Source organism: Cygnus olor, chromosome 6, assembly GCF_009769625.2.
Source record: "Cygnus olor isolate bCygOlo1 chromosome 6, bCygOlo1.pri.v2, whole genome shotgun sequence".
NCBI lineage: Eukaryota > Metazoa > Chordata > Aves > Anseriformes > Anatidae > Cygnus > Cygnus olor.
This window is the reverse complement of record NC_049174.1, coordinates 6,803,412-6,824,366: the sequence shown is the minus strand read 5'-3', so window position 1 is coordinate 6,824,366 and position 20,955 is coordinate 6,803,412. Positions and strand designations below refer to the sequence as shown.

General features: G+C 45.4%; 2 protein-coding genes across 47 annotated transcripts in view; both read right to left on the bottom strand.

The window, feature by feature from the left end:
• The window catches only part of UNC80 (unc-80 homolog, NALCN channel complex subunit), a 132,861-nt gene extending 125,136 nt beyond the window's left edge, over positions 1–7,725 (bottom strand). For 8 of the 15 annotated variants that reach the window (XM_040561004.1, XM_040561009.1, XM_040561003.1 and 5 more), the window contains exons 1-2: positions 6,709–7,723; positions 5,385–5,433 (exon numbers count right to left, since the gene is read on the bottom strand). In XM_040561004.1, coding sequence (XP_040416938.1) covers positions 5,385–5,433; positions 6,709–6,800 — 141 coding nt within the window. In that variant the 5' untranslated portion in view covers positions 6,801–7,723. Of the gene's footprint in view, positions 1–5,384; positions 5,434–6,708 lie in introns of all 15 variants that reach the window. The other 7 variants (XM_040560999.1, XM_040561000.1, XM_040561008.1 and 4 more) reach the window with 3 other exon arrangements.
• A 9,394-nt stretch (positions 7,726–17,119) lies between these two features.
• The window catches only part of MAP2 (microtubule associated protein 2), a 197,092-nt gene continuing 193,256 nt past the window's right edge, over positions 17,120–20,955 (bottom strand). For all 32 annotated transcript variants that reach the window (XM_040561014.1, XM_040561021.1, XM_040561023.1 and 29 more), the window contains 2 exons: positions 20,838–20,950; positions 17,120–20,129 (listed from right to left, as the gene is read on the bottom strand). In XM_040561014.1, the coding sequence (XP_040416948.1) occupies positions 19,914–20,129; positions 20,838–20,950 (329 nt within the window). In that variant the 3' untranslated portion in view covers positions 17,120–19,913. The remainder of the gene's footprint in view (positions 20,130–20,837; positions 20,951–20,955) is intronic.

Sequence of the window (20,955 nt, the reverse complement as noted above, 5' to 3'; positions counted from 1 at the left end):
CACCCTTCATTCCCCATCTGTTGCTTCAGCCATGCACTCCCACCTCTGCTGTTGCATCAGCTGTGGGGCTCACAGCCAAGTCAAGCCTCTCCACAGGCCAAAATGAAGCTCAGCACAGAAGTTCTTAGTTTCTACGAGGCTAGTGAGCTGAATTAGCTCCCTGGATGGCCTGCCAAGCACAAGAATCAGAACTGAGCCAGGCTTCACAGTTCAGCACTGTGACAAAGCTATTTGGTTTATACAGCAGGACGAGGAAAACAGAAGTCACTGGAAACAGCAACACTGTTCTGAAATGGGATAGAAGACACATTGCTGTGCTCTGACCTTCCATTCAAGGTCTTATTTGCACGCATGTCAATGGTGTCAGGGAGAAAGTCCTGCAACAACTGCCTTCTGGAAGCTCTGGCCTATATTCTGAATACTTCAGAGGCTCCAGGGGAGGCCACGGAGTCTGCAATTACATCTTTAAAATTAGGCTTACATTCTCTTCAACGTTTTAGTTTTCTGAGCCACATGAAGCTTTTCATATATGATTTGCCACAAGATTCTTCTGTTCTTTCCTGGCCTGAGCATATAGCTAAATATCTGTCTGCAGCCCAATGCAATACTAACTTCTGGAACAGCATATGTTATCCCAAGCATCTGAGATAACATTTTTCTGGCAGCATACAGCATTCCTAGCACAAAGGCTCCTGTACAGAAACTACTGAGCATCCCTGTATGCTACAGGCACTGGCTGGTACAAAATTACCACTGTGTACGTACTATCAGTGTGAGACCTAGTTGGCATCACTCCCCACACTGATAACGCCAGCCACAAGCAGTCCAACAGCAATATGTGGCTCTCTGAACAAGTGCTCCCATGGGATTTGCCTCAAGTTCTTCATAAAAGTCCAGCTCACAGCAGCTTCTGCCTATACCACACATTCAAGATGCAAGGCTCGAGGTTAGCATTTGCTCCTGTAGCACCTCCTTGTTGCTCTGGAATGGCTCTACTCTAGTTTTCAGGACGTGCTAAAGAATACACAGACATTAAGACCTAACTTTCAACCCCCAAAAACTTAGCAGGTGCTGCTACAGCTGAGAAGAGTTACATGCTTTAACAAGAAGGTTAAATGAGAACGTCCGAAGCAAGCTCCCTCTAAGTCAGTCAGAAGAGGGATATTGTAATGCCGTGGATATGTCTGGGGCTGCAGTCTCAGGACTGCTAGTTGGCTAAGAAAACAAAGTTACCTACTTACAGAAGCTAGTCCCTGACGGCAACACCCCATATGTCAAAGGAGGATAAAGGACATCAGCCAAGGCCAAGGTGGCAGAGAGGAAAGTCAGTGCTATGTCTTGGCTGGAGAAAGGGCAGCCGCTTTCAGCAGGGCTGTGTGTGTGCATTTGGCTCCCTCAGGGCCACTTACACATGCATTCTTCCTTTTGGCCTGGTGATGCCATCTGTTTTCACAGGGAATAGCGGTCAGCCTTGTCTGGCTGCCTTCCCACTGCTACTGTTCTCCTTTTACCCTCCTCTCCAACCAAGAATCAAAGAGGCCGTCAAATACCATGTGATCAGGGTCAGCATGTGCCACCTTCCTGTTGGAGAAGGAACAGGTAGCTGCCTGAAGAAGCCTAGAGAAGCTGTACAGAACAGAACAGCTCCTGCTGGGCTTTGCCATGGGTTCCTATACAACTTTGCTCAAGTCCTATGAGCTTCCCCTGCTCTAAGCCCAGGGGAGCCGTACCTGCAGCACCCTATGTAAGGCAGCCCCCCAGATCCATCCTCTCAGGAGTGCCCCAAGAGCTGCAACACTCCTCCAGGGAAGTAGCCCTAGAGGATCTGACTCAAGGAGAGGAAGAAAAAAATTAAAAAAAAAAAGAAGGCAGTAAGTTAGGACAGCAGGGTTACTGAACTATTGCCCCTTTTCCCATCCATTATCTTAGTCCAGACACCTTGAGATCTGACCTCCCGAAGCACACATTTTGCATGAAATAACCCTCTCACAGTCTCACAGCTACTATCCTAGAACTTTTCTGCTTCGTATAGAGCTGTCTAGTGCAGAATTTCTCTTACTGCCCTCTTCTCCCAAAGCTCAGACTCCATCATGGTAGGAAGCAGAGAACCAGTGCTAATGTCACTTCAGACTGACTGGAGAGAACTTGAAATGCAGGCAGACAGAATTGTCAGTCTAGGGAAGGTCCTCCAAGTAAGAATTGTACCTACAAAGATCGAAAACATTAATCTAGGAGCACAGAGCACAGGAGAGGGTCAGGTTCTGTTTTTTATGAATACATGGCTATTGTAAAATTAACAAAAAATATACTCATAGTACAACCATTGCCAATGAAGCACAGATGTCACACACTTTATTCAGAGAAAATTCCTGCGTCCACGGATTCAGTCTTCTACAACCATTACCAATGGCTTTTTTTTTTAACATGTTATTCCATATCTACCCTTTAATTGTTTACAACAACAAAACCACATTTGCAAAACAAAAAACATTAACTTTGAATTTGCTGGATCCTCCAGAAAGCACCTGGGTTCTTCCATGGCCAATGTACACCACTGAAAAAAATTCGCAATCGATCCCTTAGTCCCTTACCCTCACCCCGAAAAACACATTGTCTCTGTATAACACATACATTCCACTGAGGTCATTTACAGCTTTTATTCAGGCACATTAGAAATTTGATTGAGTCAGGGCAGAAGAGCTTCAGAAGAGGGAGAAGGAAGAACATTAAATCTATACTCAGACACGGGTTCATTTAGACAGTTTAAGACAATGGGGGGTATTTATCTTTATGCCCATATTCATAGACCAACTAAAGTCAGTGAGGTTGTTTGGGTAAGGAAACAATGAAAGGGCTATGAAAGGGCTACATTTTACTCAAGTATTAAAAATTATAAAGTGTACATCAAAGCTCAAATAACCAAAACGATCTGCTCGTACAAAATAGATGCTGTACTGACTGAATCTAGGCCTCCAGCATCTGCTTCCTCAATGCACAACATGCAGCAAATCCTAGTGCAGCAAGTTTAGAGCCAAGAATAATAATACACAGCACTGTGCAGTCGTGTCAGACAGTTAACAGCCTGTAGCATGCCTAGAACTATTCTGGCAAGAGAATCTAAAAAGGACGGATCATATAACAGGTGCACGGTATTCTTAGGCAGGCTCGTCAATACAGCAGCGTTAGATAAACAGCCTGATGTTTCAGAAGATAAGCCAACTACCTGCCAAGCTCTGGAAACCTGTCTCACCCACTTACCCAGCACCCTGCTGACCTACTAGATAATGTGGAAGGTGCTGATATGGGCAGGCATTCCTGGGGATTGCTAGGGATAGGAAAGCAAAGGGCAAAAGAACGTGGCAGATACAACAGCTCAGGTTGCATCCCATCATTTCCTCAAAATGAAACCTCACCTTTGGAAGCTTTTGCTCATTATTTCATGATTATGTTAAGAAGTGGAGAATAATCAAGCTCTCCTTTATCTAAACAGCTGAAGCAGGCTGCACCTTCATGGAAGCTAGTTAAAGTTGCATGAAAACCCCATATTTATATCTGCAAGAGCCATACGTAATTGTAAAATGCCTTTGGTAATCCCAGATCTCTTTTCCAGGCACTGATGCAGTCTCTGTGCATTCACGGTGAACACATTTCTTTATTCTCCCCATCTCCTGAGACACTGAGCTCCCCTACCCTTTGGGGTGTTGGGGTTTCTTATAAAGCATGGCACCACAGACCTTGGGTCACAGAGGTGCAATTGGTTTAAAAAAAATGCCAAGCTCATCCACGCCCAAGCTGTGACTCTTCAGCACCAAGGCATTTTGCCAGGACTACAGCATGTTCAGTATGTAACTGTACAATTCTGTAGCACAATCCAGGCTGGGTACTCCAAGGCATCAGCTGAAGGAAGGAAGCAAGCCCCCTGGTCTTTAAGGCAGGCATGGCTTGATTGCCGTGGTACCATCTGCACCCCTGACCACTTGAGGACCATCCCCGAGCCCAAAGGCCCCTTCCTTCCTGAGCCTTTTTCCAGAGCTCCTTTTCCTTTGACTGAAACGTTTGATTTATGCTGTTCTGCAGCTTTTTACACTTAGTAAATTCTGGTACGTGCTCATGGAAGAAACAGGCTTTAGAATCAATCTGTGAGACAGAGAAGGGCTGCTCTCAATAGCATAGCATGAACCACCAGGAAGTCACATACACAGGTAGAAGGACACAGCTTCCATATGCCTAAGGCACACCAATGCAGAAGGAAGCTCTGTGCCTCTACCCAACAACAACAGATGACACAAGCTCACAGGTGGGTCCACAGCCTCAGATTAGAGGTGCATCAAGCCATGGCTCCTGCACACTCCTGAGACTCCTGCACGACGTGAGGCAACAAACTCCATGCTATATCCTCTGAGCTGTCAATGGTATAAACCAGAGATGATGCTTTGAGCTCCACGTACCAGAATTGCCATGCATTTCACCCACCAACACACTAAGACAACAGTCCTCTGCCAGTATTTGGTATCTAGGAATAACCCTGAAAAATTTATGGATTTCTTAGAAGAAAATTAGTCAGCAGTAGCTAGGACTTCTCCAGCTTAATATCTTGTGAGAAGGAAGTCAGAAAATTGCTGCAGCGAGACCTAAGTACTTTAAACTATTAAGATACATGTCCAGACCACATTTTTCCAGTCTGTCAGGTTTGGCTGCAACTGCTTAATGTACTTTAAGTCATCCAAAGATCAGCAACAGTTCAAGGATTGTGCGGTTCCCTAGATAACCATCCTATCTGAACTTGCTGCTTGTCTTCCCTTTCTCCCTCTACACACTAGGTTGAGGTTTAATACTAAATACATTTACAAATAACAGTTACCAGCATCTGCATAATAGTCCCTTCAATTATGCTGCTAAAATACGGTCCCCTCTTTTCCAATGGAGGAGGCATTTTTATTTTGCACAATGGTAGAAAGTATTGATTAAAGCCTGTTGTTAACAATGTTTAGATTTTCAATGTTGTCACTCTGAAAAAGATCCAATAATCACAAACCAAAATGACATCAATCTCATCTGAGCACATGCACGCGTCATGAACTGCAAGTTTAGACCCAGGTTGTCTCAGCTCAGTCTGTCTGCACCATTCTTTACTGTGTCAGTCCAACTACTAATACCAAAAGCAATAGATTTTTGTTGTGCCTAGAGATGTGCACAATATCTAAATTCTCTAGATGGGAAAAGGTTTCAAATCCTTCACGTGATAAAAGTACAAAATTAAGCTGAATGGACTAAATCCACTGCTGCTATGAGCTGAGAAGCTTGCCTGGCTGCACCAGGGTCAGATCAAATTGCATAAAATGTTAGTTACTAATAAGAGTTGAAAAAGAGAAATGGGTACATACCACACAGGAAGCTTCATATTGTTTCCCCAGTTTAGGTCTTAGAAATGCACTGAAGGAGGGAAAAAAAAAAAGCATTAGAAAGACAATACTTCAAGTTTGAACTCTGCTTAGTTATTTTTAGGATTTTCTCATGTCAAAAGGTTGGCAAAAGGCTGAGAAACTCAGCGTAAAGGAAGGCAGAAGAATGCCCAGATACCTGTTGATGACATCTGCCAAAGTGCCACTACCTTTTCTAGAAGACACTATCCACACTAAAATGCCAAATGGCAGTTTAACTGTGGGGAACAGAACATGTCTTGAGGGCAGATTAAATCTTCCATTAAACATTTTTTCAGCCACTTTACCACACTGAAAGGTTTTCACAATGTTCTGTTTAACAAGTGTTAAATATTACCGAACTTTCCCCTGCCTGTATTTTAAGCTAGGGATCCATGTGCCAGTTTTGTATTAATTATTTCCCTCCATTACTGCTGACGCGGAAGGCTTCTGACGAAATGCAGGCCTGTTCTCTGTAGCTAGAAAACAACCACCCTCTGCTGTCATTCCCCTCCAGAGTGGAATCTGTTACACCAAGGGCAAAAAAGGGTGGGGGGAACACATTAATCGAGTCACCCTATTATATATTATTTCTTGGAGGATGTGGAAACTGTGTGATAAAGGGATTTTGTGACTGAGGCTTTTAATTAGAGCTACAACCTTCAAACCTTCCACCCTCCCCCCCCCTCCTCCTTGGTGTTTTCAGTTTAAAATTCTTGCAAGTCAGGAGACAGCCAGGATTCACAAGGAACATAAAGCCCCAACCATATACTCAGCCTGCCCCTCACACATCATTACTCTCCAATCCAATGAAATAGGGTGAGACTTTGACGTATGTTTGCATGCTGACCTCTCAAAGCATAGATTACACTTCCAGAACGGCTGCAAATAAAGATGCGGGCAGAGCGGCAAGTCCGATGCAGCACCAAGGGACGCTGCTCCTAGTACTTGAGCTCCACAAGTCCTCTTAAAGGAGGGAGACGGGGAGCAGCAAGGAGGGGTGAGGCGCACAGACACACACACGCGGATGTTTTAAAGTCAAATCAAGAAGCTGCCTGCGACTGCCACTGGATTAAACTGCCTCAAATCCTTCCCCTGTTCCCACACAGATTGCTCTACAAAGAGTGCAAAAAGAACAGCTTGTTTCTCACCTTCGCGTTGTGGCTGTGATAACCGCTGCCTCCCCATCACTGGGTAGCAGCTGGCCTGCCTGCCCCCCCCCCCCCCCCCCCTTCTCCCCCACCCTGTTGCAGCTGTATCCTCAGCACCCAGGGCTTGCTGCTCTCACCTGGTTTGCCTCCATAGGAAGGTCTGGATGGGCAGAGGGATGCCACGGCCGCTCTCCTGCTCCTGGCCCTCGGAGCTTTTCCTTTTCACCATGATGCTGATGACAGCTGCTGCTGCGAGGCAGTCTCAGCAGGCATACCGGTGGGGATCTCCCACGGCCGCCTCTTTGCTCTCCGCAACTCTTTACCCCCTTCCCTTCATCCTCCCCAGCCCCCCCACTCTCCTCCTACACCTCCTTCGGCCGTGCTGGTGCAAAATGGCTGCAGGAGGCAGGGAGGAAATTGGGGGAGCGAAGATGTCCGCGTCCCTCCGCTTCCTCCCTGCCTTCAGCACCTCCCTCTGCGGACAGCTCCGGCACCGCCAGCCGCCGGGCGGGGGCAGGGGCGGGGGGCAAGGGCCGGGACCGCCCCGGGACCCGGCTTCCCCCAGCTCCGGGCCGCGGCTGCCGCCTCCTGCCTCCTCCTCGGGCAAGTTTCCGAGCGGCGCCAACCTGCAGCCGGGGGCCGGCCGGCTCAGCACAGCGTCCCCCCCCACCGCAAAGGAAAAGGGATTTTCCAGCCGCTCGTCTGTTGCTGTAAGGTGAGCTGTGTCCTCGTGTCCCTCCCGTCCAGGAAGGCAGCAGTCCTCCAGGAGCAGAAGGCTGTTGGGAGGGGAGATACCTGTGTGCCTCCAGAGGGAGGGAAGGGAAGCAAGCCGTAAACCCCCAGAGTGGCGGGCAGTGCTAAAAGCACTTAGTCCACGCTTTTTTCCCCATGTGGATGTAGCTGAGAGAAGCACTGGCACTCACCACCTTGTCTGCCGAAGTAGATCTACTCGTGCTTCCAACCAGCAATCGGCCAGGTTTGAGTAACACTAATGTACAACCAACTCAGGTTTGCTGGAAGTGTTTCTGTTAGATTAGCTCTGCTTACACATCACGGGATATCAGCAGATAACATGCCACCACAGCTAGCTAACAGAACAAAATGGAACACCAACACAAGCCCACCCTTATTATTGTTTTCAAGGATTTTTGTGAAATTCCATTGTTTTTATTAAAAAAAAGATAGCAAGTTTAAGGAGAGATGCTCCTGGAAGTCAAGGCCACATCTCTGACGGTCTTTCAATTACCCCACTTAATATCAGGCACTTAAAGAAAAAGGCTCACTGAGGTCATTCCTTCCTGGAACAGGAGAGGAGCTGATCAACACCACCTATTTTGTTCCTCCAGGATTTGCTGCTCCACCTGGATCCATACAAGTCCATGGGTCCAGATGGGATTCATCCCAGGGTGCTCAGAGAGCTGGCTGACATCATCATGGGACTTCTCAATTATTTTTCAATGGTATTGGGAATCTGGAGAGGTCCCAGTAGACTGGAAGCTGGCAAATGTGCCAATTTTCAAGGGCAAGAAAGAAGACCCTAGCAATTACAGGCCTGTCAGTCTCACGTCAGTGCCTGGTAAAATTATGGAGAGGATGATCCTTGAAGTTATTGAAGCGCACCTGGGGGACAATGCAGTCACTGGTCCCAGCCAACATGGGTTCATGAGGGGTAGGTCCTGCCTAACACATTTGATTTCCTTTTATGATAAGATCACCCATCTAGTCGATCAAGGGAAACCAGCTGATGTGATCTTTTTGGACTTCAGCAAAGCTTTTGACACGGTTTCCCACAGGATCCTACTGGACAAAATGTCCAGCATACAGCTAAACAAAAACATCATGCGATGGGTGAGCAATTGGCTGATGGGCAGGGCTCAAAGGGTTGTGGTAAATGGGGCCACATCTGGCTGGCGGATGGTCACTAGTGGGGTCCCTCAAGGCTCCATTTTAGGGCCAGTCCTCTTCAATGTTTTTATAAATGATTTGGATGTAGGACTAGAAGGTGTTTTGAGCAAATTTGCCGACGACACCAAACTTGGAGGAGCTGTGGACTCGGATGAGGGTGGAAAGGCCTTGCAGAGAGATCTGGACAGATTGGAGAGCTGGGCGATCACCAACCACATGAAGTTTAACAAAAGCAAGTGCCGGGTCCTGCACCTGGGACGGGGCAACCCTGGCTATACGTACGGACTGGGCAACGACACGCTGGAGAGCAGCCCCACAGAGAGGGATCTGGGGGTTGTCATTGACAGCAAGCTGAATATGAGCCAGCAGCGTGCCCTGGCAGCCAGGAGGGCCAACCGTATCCTGGGGTGCATCAAGCATGGCATCGCTAGTCGGTCGAAGGAAGTGATTGTCCCGCTCTACTCTGCGCTGGTGCGGCCTCACCTCAAGTACTGTGTGCAGTTCTGGGCACCACGGTACAAAAAGGACATGAAACTGTTGGAGAGTGTCCAGAGGAGGGCTGGTGAAGATGGTGAAGGGCCTAGAGGGGAAGACGTATGAGGAGCAGCTGAGGTCACTGGGCCTGTTCAGCCTGGAGAAGAAGAGGCTGAGGGGAGACCTCATCGCAGCCTACAGCTTCCTCACGAGGGGGAGCAGAGGGGCAGGTGCCGATCTATTTTCTTTAGTCACCAGCGATAGGACCCGCGGGAAGGGTGTCAAGCTGCAGCAGGGGACGTTAAGGCTGGATATCAGGAAGAGGTTCTTCACTGAGAGGGTGGTCACACACTGGAACAGGCTCCCCAGGGAAGCAGTCACTGCACCAAGCCTGTCTGAGTTTAAGAAGCGTTTGGACTGTGCACTTAGTCACATGGTCTGAATTTTTGGGTAGACCTGTGTGGTGCCAGGAGTTGGACTCAATGATCCTTATGGGTCCCTTCCAACTTGGGATATTCTATGATTCTATGATTACAGGTATGTGGTGGAACAGATTTGCTGAAAAGCCGGTGCCACTACTTCAATAACCTGCATTTACTCCTACTGGAGGTTTTTCTGGGTGCCCAAGCCAGCACTTCCCTGCAGTGACTTCAGCTGGCCCTGCTCTCCACTCAAGGACAACAGGACCCCATGGGGCCTACGCTTTGCTAAAATCCTCCTCTTGTACAAAAGCAATATTAGAACAGTTATCTGGGAGGTAATCTGTTAAATAAAGCCTAAAGAATATGTTTACAACCAAGAAATTATAAAGATTTTTTTTTCTTTTGTGTGTGCTTGTTTCTTTTTGTTTGACTAGCAGTAACTTTTTCTGCTGGTGAGTAGAAATAAGGCCTCTTTACTTTCAGGATTAGCTCGCTCAAACACAAAAGTTTTTAATTTTCCTTTTTTTTTTTTTTCTCAAGTTAGGCCAGAAAGAGGGGAGGAGGAGGAGGAAACAACCTTGATTTCTAAAATCTTTTAAGAACTAACTGCAGAGAAAAGTTGGTTAAAACAAATTACTTCTACATGGAAACTTTTATGTCTGGAAAGTGAATTTGAGTTTAATCCCTTACAGAATGCCTCTTGACAGTCAGAAGTGAAACAATACATTAGGAATGACAATGCTTTTTTTAGTCCTGTAATATATTATAAAGTTATTGAATATAGCATAATTTCAGTAAGCAACAAATCTGAAATTTAATTTTAGTCTGAGTTTTAGTAATTATTAGGCAGTGACAATCACCCTTTCAAAGAACAGCATGACGACAAAGAAAGTTTTAATGACATTTGCAATTAAAGAAAAAGAAATCAACTGATTTTGTTAAGGCCTCAACAAGTGCAAGGCTGGCATCTCTCCTTATTCTGCATTCTAGAAGCAGCCACTTACACCACCTTCCCACTTGCTGCTCTAACTGTGAGCTTACTATTCCCATCCTCTGCTACACAGAAACAGACGCAAGAGCAGAAGGAGCACTGCAGCTTACTCACAGACTGCTACAGCTGCTACTGATTGACGGGGACACCAGAGGCACTCAGTGGTCAGTCCAGGCCAGCCACTTAGGGGTAAACAGAGAGGGACAAAAACGTGGACACAAAGCTCCCCACAACAACTATGGGACATTCACTGCTTTCAGCCCCCCATTAAACATCACTGCCGCCCCAAAGGGAGGCACTCCAAGGGAGGGCAGTTTGGAAGCTCGCCAGCAGCACTTCCCCAAGCTCCAAGGGGAATCCAAAAGTCCTCTTCTCGGCCCGAAGAAGAGCAGGCCTGGGGCACACACAAGGTCACTGGGTGCCAGCTCCACACCCTGCAACACCAGCCATTGCTCAAAATACAGGAAGACTAATTTCAGTACACCTGCCTGGCTTTCTGTTACATCCTCGGAGGACTCTACAGGAGAAAAGCATCACTTTGAAGTACAGCATTACCTTTATCCTTCCCCATGCACAGCCAGCTCCTCATGCTGTCACACCAGCATTAGCAAGTCAAGCTTGGGCAGCCCCAGACACCCATGGGGAAGGGCCAACACAGGCAGAGCCAGGCAAGCTGGGAAGGAACAACCCAGCTCACCTCAGCCGCTTTGGCAGCAGGGAGGGCCCAAGGTGGCCAGCTGCAGGGCTGGGTTAATTTGCAGCTGTAACTAAGACAAATACATGCAGGAGGTATCAATTCATCTAACTGACGCAAGAGCCAAAAAAGGCCTTCTCCAAGTTAGCTGTTTGTAGCTCTGTAATTTTTAATAGCTTCCTATGACAACAGGTAGATTAAAGAGTCAAGTGTATATCTTCTGCAAAAAAAAAAAAAAAAAGAAAAAAAAAAGGGAATGTAACATCAAGCCTAATGTGACAAATACTTACCAGGTGTACCCTGGAGGACCGAGCTGAAACCACTGTACTCCAGCTGGAACATCTCAATATAAATAGCAACCTCGGTGCTGCCTGCAGGTCTGGACAAAGCTGCCACTGAGTTCAGAGCACCGCTCTCCAACAGACTGCCACAGAGACACCTGAACGACTCTACTTGTACTGGGATTTGAGGCTACAGAACTTTTTACACACTGATGAAAAACAAATCGGAGAGCAAATCAACAGCCGTCATTCTTTTAAAAACGGCAGTTACAAAGGTGCAGATTCTCCAATCTCACCAGGCTGTGACCAGCACTAAACCCAAGAGGCAGCAAGTGTGGTTATATTACTTCGATAGCATCTAGAGGCCAATTTTATTCTCACCTTGTTTTGCAGACAATGCCCCCAGCCCCACCACAAGGGACACACAAACTCTCTGTTACCCATGTAAGTAAGTGAACCAGCTTGCAGCTTGGGAATTGCAAGTTTAAGAGAAGGAACTTTATAGCCTGGAAGATTTTAAATACCTACACTGAACTTTTGCTTGCAGCGGAAGCTCTCAGATTTGCAGTCAGCATTTGATAGCACTCAAGTACTAGCACTCTAGTGGTGCCACAAAGAGAGAACTTCAGATCATTCAGATCAGTCCCCTGCTTTCCTTAGTTCCTAATATTGTATATATGGCTTTTGTTTAAACAAAAAAGATGCAAACACAAAATAATAAAAAATAGGAGGTGAAGGTCAATATTGCACGCTAAGTTTGACAAAAAATGTCCTCAGAAAGACCTCTGTGTTACGTATTACCAAACAGCACATCCCACTAGAGCTGCTCTGCAGATGAGACGTGCGGGAGGCCAGGACGAGTGCCGGGCAGTTGCTATGACACCTGCCTGCACTCCTGGGCACAGTGCAGCAGTGAAAATCGACTTGCCTAATTTCATGAAGCACAGGAAATGCAGGTAGGTGGTTCACAGGTATAGAGTAGAATGATCACATTAGCTGCACCTCTGAGATCACAGCACACTGTACTGAGTAGCACAGAGAACCCTGCTAAACACAGCCAAGGTCTGCACAAGTGCTTTCAAGTCTGTCTGTGCAATACACCCTCCATTTTAGAGCTGCTTTTGGCTCCACTATCATCCCAGCTTCAGCACATGCATGAGGTGTCCCTGCATCTGGCTCTGCATTTTTCCAAGAGCCTACCAGGTATGTCCCACTTGCTTCTCAGTCTGCAGAACTCCAGTGAGGCAGACAGCTCTTTTCTGGAGTCCCTCCTCATGTTTTTTCCCTAGCCCAACACCACACCACCACCACTTCATTCAACACTAAACAACCAAATTGTTCTGTTGCTTCAGGCCCCCCAGAACACGGAGGGGTCTCCTGGAGGTCTGGACAGACTGGCTGTGGCAACAAACGTCACAGAGCTGTTTCCCTTGTCTCCGACCCTTCACAGAGAAGAGCATCACATCAACAGAGACAGCAAGGAAGGGGAACAGCTACAGCTACCTGAAAAAAAAAAGGGCTAACAGAGGAAATAGACAGAGTAGGTCAGAAGCAGGAATAAGCAGAAGACCTTAATTTGTTCTTCATGCAATTATGCTCAGGAAAAACTATTTCTATCATGGCTGTGTCAAGATTGTGCCTTGCAACACTTTCCAAGTAAGTTCTGGCTAATATAAATGCATGAGACAATAGGAGAAAGGCAAAGAAGAGATCAGAATCACAATCTCTTTACAGATGGGGAAGGGATAAGCAGCTGCCTCCTCCAGCCACTCCTGGGCCCAGGGTTTCCTCCAGCCTGGCCACTGGAGCCCAGAGACCCAGGACATCCATCCCAGGACAACGGACAAGGCTGCTGCTTTCCTATTCGCAGATTCAGTCAGTAGTGAAGTTAAGCTTGCATCCCAAAGACACGCACTATACACAAGACACCAACGCAGACAGCCACAGAGACTGCTGCAGACAAGATGCTGCCTTCAACTGCACCTATCTGTAGGGCTCTCATGAGACTTCAGTACAGGCAGCCAAGCCCCCTCCCTCCTTGCCGGCTGGCAAAGTTCACTCATGAAAGCCCTGCCCCAGATTGACCAGCACACCCCATTTGTACACCTCTCAAGTACCCAGGACAGTCCATCCGACCATCCAATACCACTGCCCAGATCCCAGGCCCTCTTATCCTCTTCACAGCTCTCCTCCTTGCCAGGCAGTCCACCCTGATGCTTGCCCGCAGACACATGCACCTACGTGCTCTTCTCATGTACACTCCACACTTGTGTACCCCACCACCAGCACAGCCCCTCCACCCTTCTGATATCCCCACCCAGACCTGGGGTCTCCTACTCACCAGCTTGCTGAGCTGGAAGTGTGTTAGGGAATTACCCATCCCAAATTTCCAGGTTTGGGGAAGACAAACACTCAGGCCCTGTTGCCTGGGGGCAAGCCCATGGGGTTGTGACCCACAGCCCCACTCTAGCCACTGGTGCCGAGCCCCTCACTTGCTTCACTCATCTGGTCCCCAGTCTGACTCCAACTGCTGCCCCAGTGCCCACAGAAGCTGGCACTCTGGACACACCGTCTACAGGACCTGTGGAGATGCTCCCACAAGCTGTGGTCCCTCCAGCTACTGACATTAAGACCCTCACTCCCTCAGTCTCCACCTGCTGGCACCACCAGCTCAGGGGTACCTACATCCCCAGTCTGACTCCAGCTGTTGGCCCAGCATCCATACCAGTCATGCCTGTAGCTGGCATTTAATCCTTGCACCCCGAACATGTGAATGTACACACAGGATTACACAGAAAGGTAGTTAAGAACTGTTGCTTTGTTTTGGAAAAAAATAAAGATGAACCCAAACAAACAAAAAAGGAACACAAAAGAAGACCCAAACAGGTCCATCACCTTTTTCCAGAAGTGGGAATCTCCTGTTCCATTCAGTTACCAAACCATTCCCCACGTGTTTTTTTTTTCTACCACTTTCCTGTACAGTGCCAGGAATGGATTGTGATACATGAATTGTGACACATGACAGGAAGACCCTCTGTATATCTAGTAAATACTGATGCAGTATTCCTGGGCTACCCTGGCTTACAATAACTGTAGTTAATTGAGATCTGATTTGCAGCTGCTACTGACCACAGTACTCCAACATCACAACTTGCTAGCAAATCATAAAATACACCACTTACTACGTGCTGCTAATAAAACACAAGGAGCATCAGAAATACCATCTCTTCTTCATTCACTTTGAAAGGAAGACATGGGTTCTTACCAGCTGCCCGCAACCATTACTCTAGCTATAAATGCTTAAATGAGGATTTATGCTTTTGTTCTCAACCTTTTAATCCTTTTCCTTTTTGCAGATGATACATTAGCTTTGCCTTGTGCCTAACAATTCTAATGGATAGTTAATAGCACTTAATGATTCTCTCAGGTTGACCGCATTTATTTATGAACATTGCACAATTACGTCAAAAGTCCAGCTCACTCAGAGGCTGGAAGACTGTAGGTAATCCACTCAGTCTCCTACTTCTGGGACTACAATATTCAGAAGATATTTTTCTTACTGAGACCCCAGCCTGTGGTACACGCAGAACTCAAGGAGCAGCTGATGCTAAAGGTCCCACTTCATCTGTGTCGTGACATACCCGAATGGCACAGGCTTGAAACCCATCTTGGGCAGGCATCAGAGCAGGAGGAGGCAGCAGAAGCTGCCCTATGTGGGCCGTACAAGTGCAGGTCAGCCTGTGAGGAGAGGTTTCTGCTTCCCCATACCACAGCCCCACGGTGAGAAGGCAACTGGACAGACACACACAGCTGTCCTGGCCCGTGTTCTGGAGTGTTCCACCTGCAACACCGACCCGAGGCAAGGGTTTAAACCCCCACCAGCAGCCCCAGAGCAGCAAACTACCTCGGGCCGTTCCCTCAATACCTTTCAGGGCAGCCCAAAATGCCCACCACCCGCTGCTCCCATTACCTCTCACCCACCCCAACGCCAGCAGGCTGCAGGGAGCGGAGCACGAGCGGAAGACAGCGGCGCTCACCCGTCTCTCCAAGCCAGACCGCGAGCCCCTGTCCCTGTCAGCACCATCCCCTCAGCAGCTCCCCTCAGCGTCCCAACGGTCGCCCAGCGGCCGTTAACGGCCTCGCGCTATAGCCCCGCCCGAGCGCGCGCGCCCCCCAGCGGGCGCGAGGCAGCCGAGCGCCATTTTGGCGCTGAGGGAAGGGGCTGGGATCCGCCATCTTAGGGCAGCGGCTGGGGGCCCTGGCGTGGCTGCGCCCATGGGTGACACCTCGGCGCGGCTCTGAGGGCAGCCCGAGTAACGACAAGAAGGGAAATGTGGCGCAGCTGTGGGCTCGGTCCTCTGTCAGAGGGGCGTAACTGTCTCCACATGTGGTTGTGTTGAACCTTGCTCCAGGCTAGGGCCCCACAATGAGATAACGTATTTACCTGGAAGATACAGCCCTGCAGATGAGGGTGCTAGCAGTAAAATCAGATCTTTTGTCAATAACAGGGCTGAAAAATATGACTTAATCTGCTCTGGCCTCTCTTGGCAGAGCACGTGAGCAGGTGTGTGCAGTGGTTTTTCATGCAGTGGTTGAACGCACAAAGAATTCCATCACGAACAGTGGAAACTAACACAAGCAATTAGATGACAAGCGGTTTTATTTTGCAAAACAATCACTATACAGCAACAAATACAATTGCAAATTGGATTGAAAAACATGAACTACCTACCACCAGCCATTCAAGAAATGCCTCTTATGGTAACAGGCTCTAGAATTATCAGAAAAAACACAGGTTTGTAACAGCAGACTGTACTCCTTGAAATCCCAGCATACAGCATGTTTATTCGTTGGCTTTTTCTCTTTGCTAAAGTTGAAGTGGCTTTTATATGCTTGACTTTTCCAAGTGTGAAACTAATTTACCTTCCTGCAGTGGGAATTGCTTGAGTTGAGCGGGAATTGCTTTAGCAACCTGATGAGAGGGTGAACTCTACACACCTAGGCTAGATTCTACCTGCTTCGGTTTTTATAGCAAATGTGTTCTACTCTTCAAGGCATTTGCCTTTGAAGGGACATGGGTGCTTGGGTTTCAAACGGTGTTTGGTCCAGCACGGCAAAAACTGCTGCTCACATGTGGTTGCACACAGGCTGCCTTTCGACTCCCTTTGGGTCGTGTATATAGGCAAACATCTATTTGTAAGCAGTCACGATGAGGTTACTACTGTACCTTTAGCATAACACTGAATGGATAATACCATTTACTGCTGTACAGTGAAAATATACATGGCCCTGGTGGGCACAAAATTACCCTCATCAATATTAGTTTTTCCTTTACTGTTGCTGGACAGAGGTTTGCTCAACTTTGATTTCCTTCTGCTTGTGGTTACATAGGAACAGAACTCTGCAGATGGGGCAGAAGCTCCTTTTGTCTCTACAACTTCACAGACTATTAATTTGGGGCTCTACCCTAGCCATCCAAACAGGTTTTACTATTCCATTTATCTGGATAATCTCTGCTTTGTTACAAAGTTAGGTCTCAAACACCCAACATACCTGCTGGCTCAACATGCCTGCAAAAAGAAACACAATGGATGCAGTTTCCAGGAAGCTGGCTCTATCTTCTTTAGTGGACATTACATATTTACAAAACATTATTTTTTTAAACCAACACTCTTCTTGAGAAGTTAAGATTAATATGAGCTTTTTCAGTGAACATCTAGAGTCATGTAACATAACTTTTTTTTTTTTTTTTTAACAGCACAAAACTCTTGATTTCTTTTACCTTCATCTAACTCCACAGCATTCTAGGATTCTTTCTATGGAAGGATGATTACGATTACAGAGGTCTTTGCCTGAATCAAGACAAGAAAGCTCATTTTAATGCATGAAATAAATGACTTGGTGGGTTACACCACTCTAACTTTGGACTCATAGGTGGATGATCTAAGCATTGTTATCTAGAGTATGTCAATTTTAAAAGCAGAATTAAAAAAAAAAAAAGGCAAAAAACTACGAGTCACAGGTTAACACTGTTCTTACTAGCTGGTGTTCAGCTTCAGAGAAGCTGAGGTTCAGTAGTACTCTCTCACCCACATTTGCAAAAGGCATAAAAAAAAACACTGCAAGGCTAATTTATATCGTGTGATCAGAGCAGTGTGATATAAATACTGTTTGATGTGTTTTCCTTGTTCTTCTTCTTCTGTCTTTTGCTCTCCTGGAAAAAATGGGAAGAGGCTTTTAAAGCACCTCTCTTGACTTGTTTCCGTGTGAATTCATACAATTAACTCTATGCAAGAGTTAACTCTATACAAATACAAGGCAGAAATCAGAACCCATTTAGCATGGTTCCAAGCTCACTGTCCTTTGTATAAAACAGCTGACTTACCAACAGTATTAGGTACTTTACAGTGTGAAAAAGCTTTTTGCAGAGCTGAAATGTCATGTGTGTGGCTGTTAGGAGTTCATTTTCAGTAAAGTTTACAGAGATTTAATAACTTTGTTTTGTCTTTGTACTGCTGTGACAGCTTAGCCAAAATCCTCATTTGGTCCACTGAAGATTTACTGCTTAGTAACTGTGCATTTACTACCTGAATTATTTGGAATCCTGTGCTATTAATTATTAGAATCCTTCTCCACAGACATAAAAATGTTCTCTATGAGTCTTTTTGGTTCAAACCCCAACACACACGCACACATACAAATTAAGGAAGAAAAAGAACAGATCAAAAGCTTCCAACACACAATGTTAACCTAATACATGTATCAAATATAGCTCAACTGACAGTGCAAAGTTTAGTTAAGAGATTTCAAAAGGAAAAGATCAAACAATCTGCAAGAATGTAAACTGGTCATTTCATAATGTCTACTGTACATATAGTATCAGCAGATTATTATCTGCTGATGAGTAATACTACCATATTACCTTCAGTGTTCTCTTAGTGTCCATAAGACAGCGTTGGAGTTCTCGCAGGTAACTCCATTAGATTGGATGTTTATATATCTCTGCCCTTTATATTTTATGCACACTTTTTCTTATACTTTTTATAGTCAATATAATCCCACTTTGCTCAGATTTTAAGATGCCCTATTTATTGATTAATCACTATGGCAACCCAGTTTAGGGACCTCAATTTATTTATTCATGTACTATAATTTACAAGCATCTCTGTTATGCTTATCACTGTTATCTGGGTGCCTGAGTGTATACATAAGACATCACTGAAGGAGTGGAAACAACACCTTAATACTTGTTTTTGTGTTTCAACTTTAGCAAAAGAAAAAAATAAATAAATCTAACATTCACTGTTACTATAGGAGTTTAAAAAAAAAAAAGCCCAACTATTTTGGATTTTAAAAAAATCCAGAATCCAAACCCAACCATCTTTGGAGACCGTTTTACAAACTTCTGGACCCCACAAAAATCATAACTTTGTGGAAAAAAAAGAAGGGAGGGGAAGAGGGAAGGAATCATTTTTCTAGCATCACAGAAAAGACTTGCATCTGGCACTAAAACAGGGTCACGGCTTTTAGTTGTTACAGAAAGCAACTTCATGCTAAAAGTTTTCATCATTTTAAAATGTACTTTTATGAAGAGGGAAAAAAAACCCTGCTAACATCTACTTTTACATACCTAAAATTGCAACACCAAAGGGTGCAAGAGACACAGATACTGTGAATAAAGTAGAATATTCAAGTATATGAGGAGGGCGTATCACAAATGACTACAGAGAAATATATATATATCTATAATACTGTATTAAACAGATGGAAAGGATGTGAAACTGGTGGTGCGTACACAAATCTAGCCGCTTAACCAACTTTCTAATCAGACACAAGTCCATTGGGGTGGAAGTGCTTGCTTTCAGTAGCTTTTTTACGTCACTTCCCCAAGCATTGTTCAAATGTTTTCAACTACTAGTTTTAGTTATTAGTTAAATAATTTATTGGCTTTTCAGCTATACACTGACATAATTACCCAGGTCCAAAAAAAAAAAGTTAATAACTTAATTCAACTTTTGTTCTACTTATTTATACAAAATAACACTTTTTTTTTTTTTTTAATTAAACTTGAATTTCTCTATATGCCCTTCCTTCTGGTAAGCAGACTCTTAATCTAACCTGTAATAACTTACAATGGGCAACTTTTTTTTTTCTTTTTCCCCCGTCTACCAACAGAACAGCAAAATGAGCAACTTGGGATATTAACAAGGCTCTTTAGAAAGAGGTGGATGGCCTTCAGGCACATGAAAGGTATGCATTTTATCATAGTACGGTACTCCATGCAAGACAGCGCAGAGCAACAATAATTGTCCAATGTAACATACTGCAGTTGTATACCCATATAAAGCCAGTGTCTTCCTGTTGTAAATGGAGATCAGGCCAATTTCTGCACCTATTTAATTATTTTTTTCTTTTTTTTCTTTTTTTTTTTTTAACGGTATGATAACTACAAGTCTTGGGATGTGACTTAGTTTTAGACATGGTAAAGAATGAATGTAACACCTGCTCTGAGCCCATTCCTGCCAAGAGCTCATGCCTAAATATTATTACTTCATACAATGCAAAATGAGCAAATTCATAAGCCCTGCTTAGCAAGGGCTGCCGTGACATCTTCAGCGAGGGTAGCAAGCTGGGGCGATTCAAGCAGGTTGATGCTTCCAGAGGATGAGACGTTGCTGAGTCTGCGTGGTGAAGCCACGCTGGACCTGCCTGGTGACTGCGTGATGATCTCAGCCCCGTGATCAACACGGGCTTTAGCGTGCTCTCTGAAGTTTAGTTTCTGGCTGTCAATCTGTTCCAGGAAAGCAAAGAATTTAATGCATTATATATTCACAACATTTTCTCATTATAGATTATCATTTGGGTCTCCTTCTGTTTATTTTTTAAGAACTCTTAAAAGGATTGAAGCTTCTTCAGTCCCTAGAAGGATTGAAACTGAAGATTTTTTTGCCTTGTTTAATGCATAACTGGCTCACTATGTTACATCCTCTCTTACTATTTCTGTCTCTCATGGATGCTCTAATGAGCAATACCACTGTTCTTAGCTGTATGAATTTAATAGACATTTTATGGGCACTGTGATTTGTTTCTGAAATCTGTATTTTCACATGCTTGTGGGGGTGATCTTACTTTCAAGATGTTTTCCTCACATTTCACACAGCAGTCCTGATCCTCTGGGATATCCACACTATAAAATATTATATCATGCCTGTTCTATACAGCAGTCCTAAGCAAGGTTTTTCTTTAGATGGAAAGCCAGTGCACAAACTACAGGAGGTTTCACTGTAAGGTTCAAATTTATCTTAGATGTGGATGTGAGCTTGATCATTCCAAATTCCAGAGGGAGCAAATGGCATGTGAATGGGCTTGATGCAGAACAAATGTTTCCTACTCAGCTTAGGGCCACCACTGAATTCACAGCTCTGGAAATTTGTAATTTCACCACAGAATTTGGGCCAGGGCAGAGTGGTAGCCTTTTCCCTGAGGGCTGTCCCCTTACCTTGACATTACCACCGCCAGGTACATGGTGGGCATTTTCAAGTGAACCAACTTTAGCCTGAGCTTTCTCTTTGAAATCCAGTTTCACGCTCTCAATTTTCACACGCCCACCTCCTACA